The 13,561-nt window shown below is 52.8% G+C and overlaps 1 protein-coding gene across 1 annotated transcript in view; it reads right to left on the bottom strand.

Annotated features, from left to right (window-relative positions):
* LOC100899494 (A disintegrin and metalloproteinase with thrombospondin motifs 7) overlaps positions 1-13,561 on the bottom strand; it is a 71,164-nt gene that overhangs the window by 15,947 nt on the left and 41,656 nt on the right. Inside the window, exons 4-9 of the mRNA XM_029110746.1 lie at positions 13,345-13,544; positions 8,273-8,362; positions 6,986-7,134; positions 2,314-2,463; positions 1,293-1,439; positions 885-1,029 (exon numbers count right to left, since the gene is read on the bottom strand). Of these exons, the coding sequence (XP_028966579.1) occupies positions 885-1,029; positions 1,293-1,439; positions 2,314-2,463; positions 6,986-7,134; positions 8,273-8,362; positions 13,345-13,544 (881 nt within the window). The remainder of the gene's footprint in view (positions 1-884; positions 1,030-1,292; positions 1,440-2,313; positions 2,464-6,985; positions 7,135-8,272; positions 8,363-13,344; positions 13,545-13,561) is intronic.

The raw sequence follows: 13,561 nt of genomic DNA, 5'->3' as shown, positions 1-13,561 counted from the left end.
CGGCTCGTATCTCTTCCGATCGGGCGCACACTGCTGCTCAACAAGCCGAGAAGAACGATTGAGGTATGATTTAGAGCTCGTGGCCGCACAATCATCGATGGGGAAGTTTCCGACTCCGCCCTCCTTGAGAGCGAACACTTGATTGCTCTCTTACTGAAAATTCTCTCTAACGTCAGACGCTCGCTATCGACCCTATTCGGCGCGCTCACTCAGCCTGGTTGAGTCTTCATCCGGGGGGATTTAATAGATCGTCGACGTCCACAGCACAAGGACGTCCAGTCTCAGTCACGCTCGGAGGTCTTAATGAAAGTTAAATTTTGTACCTTATCGTCCAGATCGGGTCGAGCTACGCTCTGTGGAGAGTCCGCTGAGTGAAGAGCAGGAAATTCCCTTCATCGTAGCGTTACATGGTTCGAGCCCGTGTTCCCAGATCACTCTAGCCTCCCGAAAGCAGCAACTCCGAGGGAGCAATGCTCTTGACAACCGCAACGGATAGCATCTCCGAACCGGAACGCTCGAAGTCCACATGAAGCGTCGCCGCTAGCTCAGAGGCTTCGCGTGTGCCTTTCCATCGAGATGGCCATTTAACTTAATCGAACCGAGCCCCCACAGCCCGTTCCGACATTAATTTATGGCCACCTGTTAATTCAATGAGCGAACGAAGAGCGGCGGACCTTGAGCGAAGTTCATGTGGCGTGATCGAACGCCCTCCCGGTCGTGTTCCTCCCTCAGTTCTTGCCCCCCTCACTCCACTAACTACCGACGCGACATCCATCAGGCATTTATCATCTTGAGGAGCTTTCCTTTAGTTTCGTGAACTGCGCGCCGAATTCGTACGAGCTGCTCGATGGGCTTAGGGGAAAATTTGAAGAACGTGAGCGTACCTCGATTCCGTCGCAGTATTTTGCGCTGTTTCCGTACTGTAATCGGCACTGGTGATCCGCATCGTACATGGCTCCCGGAGGAAGCACAGGGAACGTGTAGCTATGCGCGCGGGGCTCGTCGTCCAAACAGCGACCCCAGTCACGGCTGAAACGAATGAAAGAAAGAAACTCATGCTCGATATGTTTGGAATGAGTTCGGCTTGAAGCGGCTCCGGGGTAATTGTCCGCAAACCATTCTGGGAATTCGGAATTTTCCCGCCATCACACTGAGTGAGTGAACACCGAAACTGTCGGACCGCTGATTCCGAGAGTGTCACGTTAATTTGAGCGTTTCCTGCGACGAAATCCGACTCGTCTCCTCAGGAATATATAACGATGCGATGGCCGGACGACAATGTGGCTACTCACTCAAGGAAGTTGGTGATCTCATGTCGAGAGCAGTTGGACCAAACAAGGGGTGACGTATCGGAGTTTAAATGAGGCGCCATCACGTGCTGCCGTTCTCCGAGAGGAGCCTGGCATCCGTTATGAGGTCCATCATGCGACATACCGAAACTGCAAAGAGAGACAGAACTGCCGGTCAGATCCGACGTTACGTCCTTGTGCGGTATCCCCCTCAAACTCGCCACGGGTTGAGGTTGAGAGTTTTCGGCGTTGCGGTGGAAATTGCGCCATCCCCGGGAAGACACATGCCAGGAAGACTGACGATGCGCGAAACCGGAGCTGCATTTATATTAATATCTCGGATCAATTCCAGAATGTCCTGATGTCCCGATAGGGCCTGGATCGGTGGATTCCCGCCCGCTCCCGATATTGGATCGCTTCTCAATGCGAGATCCGAACGCAGATGAATTCTACGAGACTCGGATGATAGAATTGAACAATTCTTATCATAGGACTCCAAGCTATCTGAGCTCATTGTTCGGAACGTGTGGAGAATGTGATCGAGTTCTCCGGCGGCGGGGAACTCTTCGAGAAAGTTTGCTTTTTCGAGTCTCCCGTCTGAATGGTCGATGCTGCGAGCTTCCCCCGCTCCTACAGTGGTTTTCCGAGTTGCTTCGTCGAGAGCTCAGCGGAACTTGAGAGCAATGTAAGTACATGTATGAAAATTTATTTGGCCAACGCCGCCTACGTTCTCCTGCCATCGCGCGTTGCCCAGACGGCAATCGACGAGAATTCCCGTCGTTTGTTCAGATGCGATCATAACGCCTACTTTTGAGCCCGAATCGATAAACGAGTTACTTTTGAATGCGAACAGCTATGATGAGCGAGAGAAAAAAACTGTGTCGGAAGCTAGCCACGCAGATTTGACGTATGAACCCATATTTGATGTCTAATGGCGAGACTCCCAAGGTCTCGAGGTTACGTGTCTCTTAAATCCGCTCCTAAGTGAGCGTCCTTGCTCCGTATTCGATATAAGTTCACGTACTTGTGTCCAAGCTCGTGGGCGATGGTGAAAGCCAACGTGAGTCCAGAATCTTCGTTGACATTGCAACTTCTCTGGGGTTGACACATCCCTGCAACTTCCGCCAGACCCAATGTGGTGCATGGCTGATCGCCTTTGGTGCAGATGTTGTTCCTGTAAGTAGGGTTTAGACTCTGTGTCAATTTTTTTAGAGGAAAAATGGAATATACTATGGTTCTAGCATATTCTGAATGCAGGAGGAATTCGAAGAACAGAGGCAGACTCTGAGTCCGCGAACGAAATGGTCGCCTCCGTAGGGAAAAAAAGCGAGAATGGTAGCGAGACCTCCTCTGGAGCTTGGAAGAGGGCGAGAGAGTCCGCGAGGGTTCGAGGCCTCGTTCAGAAATGTTTAACGATATCCGTTTTTCCTTGTCTTCGGAGCTCAGAGATAGCATCGTTACGTTGTTCTTCGTTCCCGTCTCGTCCTCGTAGCCAGCGTCTGGCTCCCTAACCAGCCTCCTGAACTCCCCTCCGACCGACTCTAAATTGACTTCTTGATAAGCGCGAGGTTTTTCTCCTTGGCTGAATCGACCCGGCAGTCCCATTCATTGCTCCTTTCTTCCACCTTATACCCCTCTTCTCTTGGTCAGATAGCTTATTTCAACTGGCTGTTGTCAATGAGGATTCAATCGTTCGCTTCTTCCTCGCGCGCTCGCTCAGTTAGACAAAAAGCTCTGTTCTCTCTATCGAGAGACTTCTGCGATGTAGGACGAGACCGGAGCCGCTCACGAAGCCCTACTGCGTATCTTATACCCAGCCAGGTCGGAGCGGCTCCTGTCGAATTCGATGAGCCTACTCCAACGGGTTCCTCGGTGCTGATCAAAAACGAATCTGTCGGAATCATACGGAGCGGGTTAGGCAATGCAATGGCTGCGGGCAGAAACTCGCGATCTGGAGTTCCACCAGCGGCGGCAGATCTCTCATTACACGCAGCGTGATTTCCGGAGCTATTTCGAAATTGGGAAGAGCGATGCTGGTCCCGGGGCAGGGGCGGTTTCGGATGGGCGAGATTCGAGATCACGAGGGGAGGTTCGACGAACTAAAAACGGTCTGGAGCTGTAATAATCTCAAAGAGCCGCAGGGAATGTGACACGCAGTTTCATATGGGACTCCGGATACCCGTACGGAGAAGCTTCCTCGGGACTTATGATTTTCCGCGACGCTCGAACGAGCATTCGTAAACGAATGCATTCGAGAAGCTTCGCGAAGATCTGCCACCGTTCAAGAGCTCCTTTGGACAGGCCAGGCTCGCGCTCGGAAAGAGGCTCGGGTTGCGAAACGAATTATCGCGGAACACTGGCAGCGACTTGCCACGTGCGACAGGCATATCCGACGGTGACTGTTCTTAACATGGGGAATTCCGAGCCAAGAATTGAAGGATCGCGGCCGCACTTCAAACAGCAGTGGACGACGCATCCGTTCCCCACGGCTCCGTCCGCGAATGCCTCAGTGTCGGCGGGACAGGAAGAGGGAACGTGTGTTTCCGAGTCGCCCATAACTCTCTTCTTACTTTCAGCTGGCAAAATGAAGAAATATTGGCTCGTCGTCGTCGTCGTCGCCACAACCGCCGCCGTCGTCGTCGCAAACGGCCGCAGGTACATACATAGTGGAGTCTCTTCGGGCTCCACCTGTGAGCTCGCCCTGAGCTCTTTCCTCTTCCCGTGCTGGCCGCGGGAGGTGACTGGCGTCGAAATATGTATCGACATATCGTGCGACTATGAGGAATCGGCTTCTCCTGAGTCGCTGCTGCCGCCGTCGACGTCGTGAGCCTAATGTGTTCTCCGACAGAGTGACCCGTCTTTATTGGTGCAAATGCACTTTATCGGCGTATTGACGCCATCTGGATGATCGATATTCGCGACGGAACTTGTGTCTCGATCATATTGGAAGCAAAGCGCAAAAACTCCCGCGGGGTATTTCACTACTCGTTTTCCCCGGAGTCCGGACCCGGCCGTCTCGCCGGTCAGCAGCGCAAAGGTCCATGCTGGAATGTGCGGCGCGCTCCACAATCCCGGCCGAGCCGCATCTCTGCTTTAGACAGATGGTTACGGACAGACTGGGATTTGCGATGGACTGATGATCAGCATAGTTTCGCTGGGTCTCGACGCCCAGATGAATAGTTAGCTCGACTAGAGCTCGACCCATCCTTCAAGCGCACTTCTCGATCCGTTTCCGCATACTTGGAGCCGTTCCGTCCCGGTAAAATCTTCCGCGCTACCGCTGCGCTCCGGCTTATTCCGCTTGCAACGAACTCTCGCGGTCTAAGCCTGTGTTTCCCTGTTGGCCCGAAGTATCGTGCACGACGAGGGCGTTGTCGGTCTCTCGACAGACGAGACTGATAACGTTAAGCGTAATGCCTAAGCCCGCGCCACGTATAAGATGATGATCCCACCATTCCGTACTCCTTTATAATTAGGTAGCTCGGCGCTCGCGCAGAGGAGCCTATCTATCCGAAGAGAGAGCGTCGTGGGGCGTTTCTTATCCAACGGCGAGGCGCCGGCGTAAGTAGCTGCCGTTTTCGCTCGAAATCAGGTCGAACGGAGAACATATATAGTCCAACTCGCTCGCTCCGGAACTCGTCGATCTTCGGTTCACGAAACAAATTCGTAGCCAGCCGCGAGACAACGATACCAGTGAATACCATCCGGTCGTCGTTCGTCTTTTCGTCCGGAGCCAACTGTCTGCCGAAGTCGAGTAAGACAGCTCAACGCAAACATCTTTGGAATCCAGCCGCTCCCGTCGGGGAATTGGTGTTAGACGCTATGCGACGCCGTTCGAATGAAGAAAAATCATGTTTACAGATGTTACAGAGTCAGCTCATGGGCTGAAGAGTTCCCGGAGCGAAACTTCGACAAAGTAGTTGAGACCCCCGTGCAACTCACTCCGGATAACATTGTTCGAGCCGCCGGATTCGATTTCGAGATTTCGTACGCAGCGCTCCTCGCGATTTCCTCGTCGCCACAAGCCACTTAGTGGGGTGCTCGGGCGCATAGCCTTCAGAAAGCGGGCGCCTGTCCGACCGCTGGATCGAAGCACATCAAAGGATATCCGAAGCCTTATCGGAAGTGACGAGCTGCTGAGAGGAGGGATGACACTTTCTGGGAGTCAAAGTCAAAATAGAGCGATGTTTGGGAAATTACGCGACTGCCTGCTTAAGAGTTCCCCTGACCCGCTGTACAGACAGTTAAGAATTATTATTCCTGTCGAATGTCCCTAAAAATTATGCTCTCAGATGACAGAAGCGAAACATGTGGAGTTACTGGATGCGAGATGGACTCTGGGTATTTCTGCCCAATCAAAATCAAGTGCCCAGATGGCTAACCACGTTCGAATTTCGCTCTTGATACGAATGTCGTCCGAATTGTGGGATGCCTTCTTCCGTCACGGACCTATTCCTTGTGTTCCTGCTCATGTAAAGCTGCCAACAACACGGATCGAATGAGCCGAACAGGACGCTATTCGAAACCTAATGCGTCCTGCGAGCGCAATTAGTGCAGATTAGCTCGGACAAACATGACGGTTGCAGCGTCGGCTCGTCGGGCACGGTACCGTCCCCCCAATGCAGCTGTCGGTGGCGATAGCAATCATCAAAAACGCTGGCCGTCAATACGAGCCGCCAGCCCAGCCGAGGTCTCCCACCGAGCACGATAGGAAACAATGTATTCTCAGCTCTCACGCTCGTTGCTACCGTAAATTCCGGTGGTAGAAGTTGAGTCCGAGTGGAAGGAGACAGGGGCGAGCAAAAGCAACTCGTAAATCCTGGGGAAGCATCGCTTAATGATGACGCCGACTTCATGTGGGATATTTGCTCTATACTCGCTGAAGTTCTTCCCGTTACGGTACAGTGTTCCAACGATCAAGAATCCTCTCACTTCCCAACAAGAGAGCCAAGAGGCCACGAGTATGTCAGCTCAGTTCTCATTTGCATTTTCTTCATATATATCATGTTTTCCCATCCATTTATGTCGACCGAAGCGAATAGCATGCGCAGAACAAGTCCCGATCGGCTCGACTGATCGCGGTAAGTCGTCGCTCACAAAAAAGAGGCGAGAATACCTCGTCTCATCTCGCCGTAGGTTGACTTGGTAGGTCCACGGAGGGATTTATCGGCTAATTGCCTCGAGAAAGTGACTCTCGCTGCGACCTCTCATCGCGAGGGAGCCCTGTGAGGGGAGAAGACATGCGACCAGAGGAGCCGACTTGTATACGACTGATTTCGTTTCCTGGGATTATGCATGCAGTCAGTTAAGTCTCTGCGGGGCGAAACGATCTGCCGCCTCACGAATGACAATGTAAAACCGAGTCGTCTCTGCTCGAGTCTCAAGTCGGCCTCGCCGTAACCTTGTTCTACAGCGTACACTAAAGAATAAACTACCACCGTACAAAAAAATCAAGCCGAGCTTCACCCTACGCCGCCGCCCCGTTGTGTTCATGAGATACCCGATAGACTGTTCCTTGAAAATAATTCAGGGAGTGGATAACTTCATTCCGCTCCGGACATCGAAAAATCTCAAGGTTCAGGCTCGTTCTCTTCTCTGTTTTCAATAGGTTATTGATACTTGTGGCGGTATGGTAAGCTGCGGACAAAAAGCTTTTGAGAAATAGAGAAAGTCCGCGGGCTCAGGATAAAGCTCACCTGGTGACTAATATAGCCACGTCGTGGTGATGTGGATCACTTTCATCGGCGGGGTTCACGAGTTTCTGCCACTTGCAGAACTTTTTGAGAATTTCTTCCGTGGCGTCAACGCTAGTCGGTTTCTCGTCAGCTTCATCGTCTATTTGAACCTGGAAAACGAAATACTCCTTCAAGTCGAAGAGCGACCGATTCGGTGGCAGCATTCGCCAATCCTCGGGTATTCCATCGATTGATTGATTGATCGATCGATCGAGCGACAAGTCATCGACGCGACGCGCCTCTGTGCGAGAAAAATACACGGGGTCCATCGATTGACACACCCGACGACTGATACGGAACGCCCATAAACTCAGTCCTCATGCTACGAATCTCTTCTCTCGCATTCGCGAGTGTCTGAATGCTGGCAAGACCCGCCCGTTCGAAGCTTGTGGGTCACGAGTAGCAACGAAAAGTGGAATTTCCCGCTGTGCCGGTGAATTAATGCTTCGAGCAATTGTGAGCACAGAAAGCGCTTGCTCTAAATCACTCGGAAGAGTTCCCGAGTGTTTTCAGCGCTACGCCGTTCGCTACGAAAGCGAAGAAAATTCATTGCGCACCGTTTGTTCGCATATTTGGATTTCCCGACGCAATTCCGTGCTTATTTCTGGTTTTTTTGCCGCTGGCAGATTCTTGACGAAGGATGGGATGCGGAGGAAATCCCGGAGGCGGCTGACTGCCATGACGGAGTCAGACTCTCCGCCACGGTTCTGACTTGCGATTCATGTTGATTCATCATAACAAACGGACTAGTGTCAGAAGCTTCCGACGCCACGGGCTTGTGCCAATTAGGACATGCGGTTCTGCAGACGGATTCCAAGATGTGCTCGCTCGGAAGCTTCGTCCCAGCCTTCAAGAACGGATCATGCGCTCGGCGCTGATTGACGGGACACGCCCTTGAGCCTGATCTGATTCTGGGTTCCCATAATCCGAATCGCGGCTCGTGTTACCCCTCCTTCGGGAAGCCGACGTCCGTCCGCTCGGAGAGGCTCTTGTGGAGCAGCCAAAAGCATATACAACGAGTGCGTCAATCTGGGAGACCGCGGTCGGAATTTCAGCGTTCCGAGGCGTTACAATCACGTCCGAGGGGGAGTTCATGCCGACCAACTCGAAATTTGGGTCAGAATTCAGGGCGCTGTATCTGTTTGCGCCGAAAGTGTTGTGATGCTGTCAGACCGGTGGGCACTTCGACCTACGGATTGAATTACATTATCTGATATCGCGCTCGATCGATTCGAGGCCGATCCTTACCTTCTGCTCCTCGGTTTCGAGTACCATAATCCGGATCACAACAACATTTATTGCATTGCCAATGCTAGCGTCGTGGTACAGCGTCGACACCTGCAACGAAACGATTCTTGACGAATCTGCTTTGGTATTTCCCGCGCCCGCCCCTCTGAACGCATCCCTCCCAATGGAACTCCTCCACGGCTCCCTCGCTTTCCTCCTCCGACATTGAATTCACAGCCGTAGTGTGAATCCTCCATACAGATCGAGGAATTCCCCTTGATGAAAGCGTACGCTTTTAGAGAGACGGGGAACTCTCAAAAAGCGTGAGGCTCTTTTGATCCGATGTGAACAATTCCTCCTTTTCTCACTGGGTCCGTCCGTCTTTCTGCCCGCCCGACCGACCGTTGGCTTACCGAGGAATTTCGATGGAAAGCGCTTGATTCGCTGTTGAAGGCGTGACGGACCGAATTCCCCCTCGGCTATTATCGACGAAACGACGCCGAGCGGAAGAATCGGGGATCGAGGGGGAATCTCTTCGGGAATTCCCATTCGCTGACCGATCTGCTCATCTCCGTCGTAACAACAAAAGCCGATAATGTCTTCATGGGGGTCAGAGAGAGTAGTTGCTGTACAACACGGATATACCTAGAGAGCCACTGCCGGAGATCCCCGACCGACGAAAGGACTTTCAGCGCTCAGTAGCTCATCGGACGCCTCTTGGCGAGCTGGTGTCTCGTGAGTCTGTCTCCGAAGTTGACGCCGACGACGGCTACCGCGACAAGCTCCTCACAACCACTCGAAGAAGGAGAGTTCGTCGATGATTTCGAGGAATTCGGCGAATGGTCGGAATTCTCGGAATCCCTCAGCGGACGGCGGACCAGCGAGCTACGCCATCATAACTCATCTGGCCAAACGCGTTTTCCTCTGTTGTTGAGGGAGCTTCAAGCTTCGCAAGCCAAACCAAAATCGTCGGCTATTCGTGCGACGAGCCGAACCCTTCAAACGACCCCCCTGCTCGAAGAGCCCCACGCGTACATGCTTAACGGAACGTCACATCGTTCCTGTGCTCCTCTATTCACAGGATATCTGCGTGGGATGACCTGCGCATTCCGCCTGCAAACGCCGCGTCGGTCGAACCTTGTCAATCGGGATTTACCGAGTCGTATCGACCACGGTTGGCATTCCCGTGATTAGGGAGAGGCGCTCCGCGTCTCCCCAGGATTAGAAACTCGTAAATACCGCTCTGGAATGATCCCTGAAGGCCTCTCGTAGTCTTCAGACTCGGACAGAAACGCGAACCGGAATCTGGTTGTTCTTTTGAGACTTGTGAGAATTTACCCTATCACCTAGGGAGCGGATGACCAAACCCTATCATGGAGTATCCCATTTCCCCTGATTCAATAATGGTTCTCACGTGGTTCCCGAGGACTCCGGACGCGAGCGAACGGCCATCCCGTGAGCGAGCGCTTCTCGCTTTTCCTAACAGTCTTTCAAAACGTCTCAGCAATCATCGGATGAGGCTGTCAACATAACTCGCAAGCACTCCGTTTTGGTCACCGTAGCGTTTCCGGTCGCGCATCGATCGAAGCCGGAACGAAACCCAGTCTGTCGAGCTCCTTTCAAAAATCGATGCGCCCTACACATTAATATGAACTTTGGGACTGATATCAAACTCAGTCCGAGCGACCGACCGACGATTATTTTAGTGTGCCTGACCGGGGCATCAGCGACTTGGAGCTGTTCAGAGATGAACAGAATCACCAACGAGAGCGAACAAGGAACAGTAAGAACTGCGGCGGTGGTTGCGACCGCCTTGTGGCCCTGATTAAAGGATTCCCTCAGGACACGACCCTCAGCTAGCGCATCTAATTTCCGACCTTGTTCTCCCGTGGCCCTGACAACAGCCAGTTAGTTACACACAAACACACCCTTCTTGTCCCTCAGTCATCTCCCTTTGTCCTCGGTCAGCCAGCACTCGACTAATTCAGTCGTCGCCGGGGAACGACCATTTCTCGAAGTCGATCACCATCGGGAGACGAATGGTCAGAGCCGCGGATAGCGGAAACCTAAACGTATTTTGCGGCTATCCTCGTAATTCGTGATATGGTGTCGTCACATCTTTGGCGAGCTCTACTACTTCCCACGTGATGGTATTTGTCGATTGAACTAAAGAAAGAAGCGAGAGCGCCAATCTCAACAGGGAAGGACCGGCCGCCGCCGCTGCTGCCTCTGTCGTCGTCGTCGCCGTATATCGAGTCGTCGAGCAACAGGGCTAAAGCGGGGTCCGGCGTTCTACAAGCTATCCATATGGGAGCTGGATTGCCGACTGACCAGCTAGGTGGCCAGCCGGCAATGTATGCAATATCGATCGTCGTGAACAGCAAGCCTTCCGACATACGAGGCCGCCCCAGGCGAAGGCAGCGATGTTTCTCAGTGACATACGTCAATAACTCACAGCCTGAGCCTACAACGTGGCAAGGTGAGCGGCGCGGCCGTCCGCACAGCTTGCCGGCCGGCGAGAAACCTCGTCCGCTTGAGACCTCCTCGCTCTATCCCGCCGGTGATCCTGGTACGGAGCGCTGGGGCTGACGAGTGTGCGAGGGAACGTCTTGCACGTTGGTCCGGAAGTGAGTCGAAACTGACCGGAAGCGTCGTTCGACGGGAAGCGTAGAATTTAGCCCGTTTTAAATTTTGCCCCGAATTACGACCCGCGTAATGGTTATTACTGAACATTGTACGCAGGGGTTGCGGCGCATACGAGAAACGACCCGCGAGGCCGGACGACAAGTTCCTGAGCGGACAAAAACCTCGTGTGTACGCCAGACGTCGCCGTTGACGTGCAGCTGAGCTGAACACATTTCTTTTCTCAGTGAGCTCACTCCGAGGCTCGCGGACTCTTCTTCCGCCGACTGCGGGCGCTACTTCGTTCAAGCGAGTCGGATCCCTGGAGAATGGATCGCCGCCTCCGGGATTCTTGCTTTGACTCGAGGGTAGTCCTCGCCTATTTACGTCTGCCTCATCGGTCTTATTCCAGATCGAAGACGGACGCGCTCCGATTCGAGCGTTTTTTTCTCATCTCTTGCTGGCTCAGTATTCACAATGACACGAGATCTCCATACGGCTCAAATCATGTGCACCTTCCCCTTGAAAAACCATATTTTGATTGCATTACACCATCTTGCTCTCCTCGATCTCGTCAGTCTCTAACAGTGGGTGTTCTGGATATTGCAGCGATACGAGGTATATGTATGTACATCACCAAAGAGCATCAATCCGCGGTTCATCCCCATCAGTCCATTATAGGGCACCTCGGATGCCAGCAAACGACCCCGTCGATAAAAAATGCCGGCGATCCTCGTGACCTGGCTTGTGATGGTAGCCCGAGAAGGATGGAGGAATCCGTTTATTTGCGCTAATGAGGAGCACGTTAACACGACCTCTCGGAATTCAGTCGATAATTGCTTGCTCTTCGTGTACAGGATCATGCACAGAATTATCAAGCTTCGATGCTCGTTCGATAATATCACCTGTCATCGGGAGCTCCGTCCGATACTGCACGGCACATCTGCGGCCCTCCTCTCCGAAAGCTCCAGAAGGGAGCCGGTTATCATCATAACATAGGCCGGGAACTTCTTCTGAGGGTCGCACTTCCAATACGAAATCGTATCGGACGATTACGAATGATGATGCTCAGAAATCTACAGCTAGTCAACAGGGAGGAGAAACTCGATCTCAAAGGAATGGTCTGCATTCGAATCTCAGCTTCCGGGGCGGTCGGCCTCGGCACTTGGTAGAGTTCCCCGAGGACCGGATGCCAGACAATGCGGATCATCTGAGCTCTTCTGGGGCTGGAAGTCGGAGGATGATTAGCATGGAGATCATCCGCGATGTCGTCTCGTGCTTCAATGCCAATGGGCGAGCGCTACGTCTGAAAGCTCGCATCATGACTTCCGCTCGGAAACGAATGAATTGGAGAGGAAGGAAGACGCAGTGGTGTGCTATTCTTCTCACCGTGTGCATAGCTGAACCTTCAACTCGATGGGTCATGTCATAAGAGACGACAGGACCTGAGACACCGAAGGCCCGCTGTCATTACGAATGGTAGCATTTTTGCAACCATAATTCGCCGCTCAGCTGGCTCACATTGTCTCTTCCGAGGAAACCGAGAGCACTATAGCTCAGAATACATTTGCTCTGACAGTTTAGCTCGCTTCCCCCTCTGCAAGGCTGCCTCCAGCTCAGTCCGCTAGCTCGCTGGAGGGTACGAGGACATTGTGGCAGGGGGCGTGGCTCGATTGAGCAACAAGGAACCAACAACATGGATCCCACCCACCACTTTAAGTGGGAGGATGCTCTCGGACCTCGCTTATACCACAGGTTTGTCCCATCGTTTGTCTGTCCAAGGGTCGTCGGATGAACGTCGACAGCCGGAGAGCGCCAGCAAACAGAAGACCGGACCTTCGCGGGAAATTCATCGAACTGCAACTGCTGGGTCAAACACAGAAGTCACGAAGCACCTCGCGGAGGATGCAACTCGTCGCAACGGTGAAATTTTTCCCGCGATGGTCTATGCACGCAGGCAGGCTGGCAGGCATTCATCGCACCCTCTGACCTCTGACTAGAATTCGATCTCCCGCCGTCGACAAACGCTCTGACAAAGCAATGTTACCGCAGTGAGTACAAGGTTTGTTGCGAGGGGATCTCTGCGGCAGGTATATCATCAAGGTCTCGGTGGACTATCTCACCTCCATTCGCTCTCGTGGGGCAGAGCTCGTGAATCGCTCTCATTGCTTTTTATTTATTCGTAGGAATCGAAAAACATGCTCTCGATGAAGCACTCGGCGTTCTTCCGGGTTCGCGAACGAGATTTTAGTCACCAGTGATTCCTGTGGGTTGGGGGTCCGACAAGGTCAACCAATGAGGAAGTTTGGATGAGAATCAATCTTATTTCCCTCAACAATCTCGGAGGTTCCAAAAGATTCCCGAACAGATATTCAGAGGACATGTCCTCTTACCCTAATTCTATCGGTCTGGTCCTGTCGTAGCCAGAGCCGTGCTTTCCAAGTCTATCGAGGGACTCGTCCATAACTCACCATGTTGAGGACCGTCAGTAGGTAGGTTTCCATATCCTCGTTCTTGTAATACTCGAGCATCGTCCTATCGGCGACCACGAGCGTTTCGACATTTCTCTCGATGCTGACGCTGCGTTTTCTGCGCCGTCTTGGCTTGGGCTGCTCGCGACGTAGATGCCGCTCGTATTGGACGCGACGCTGGTAGCCAGCTTGAAAGTGTTCTGAAACAGACGTTGGT

This window comes from Galendromus occidentalis, unplaced genomic scaffold (genome assembly GCF_000255335.2).
Source record: "Galendromus occidentalis unplaced genomic scaffold, Mocc_1.1 scf7180000077086, whole genome shotgun sequence".
Lineage (NCBI taxonomy): Eukaryota > Metazoa > Arthropoda > Arachnida > Mesostigmata > Phytoseiidae > Galendromus > Galendromus occidentalis.
Note: the sequence above shows the minus strand (reverse complement) of the source record. Positions and strands in the feature narration are given on the sequence as shown.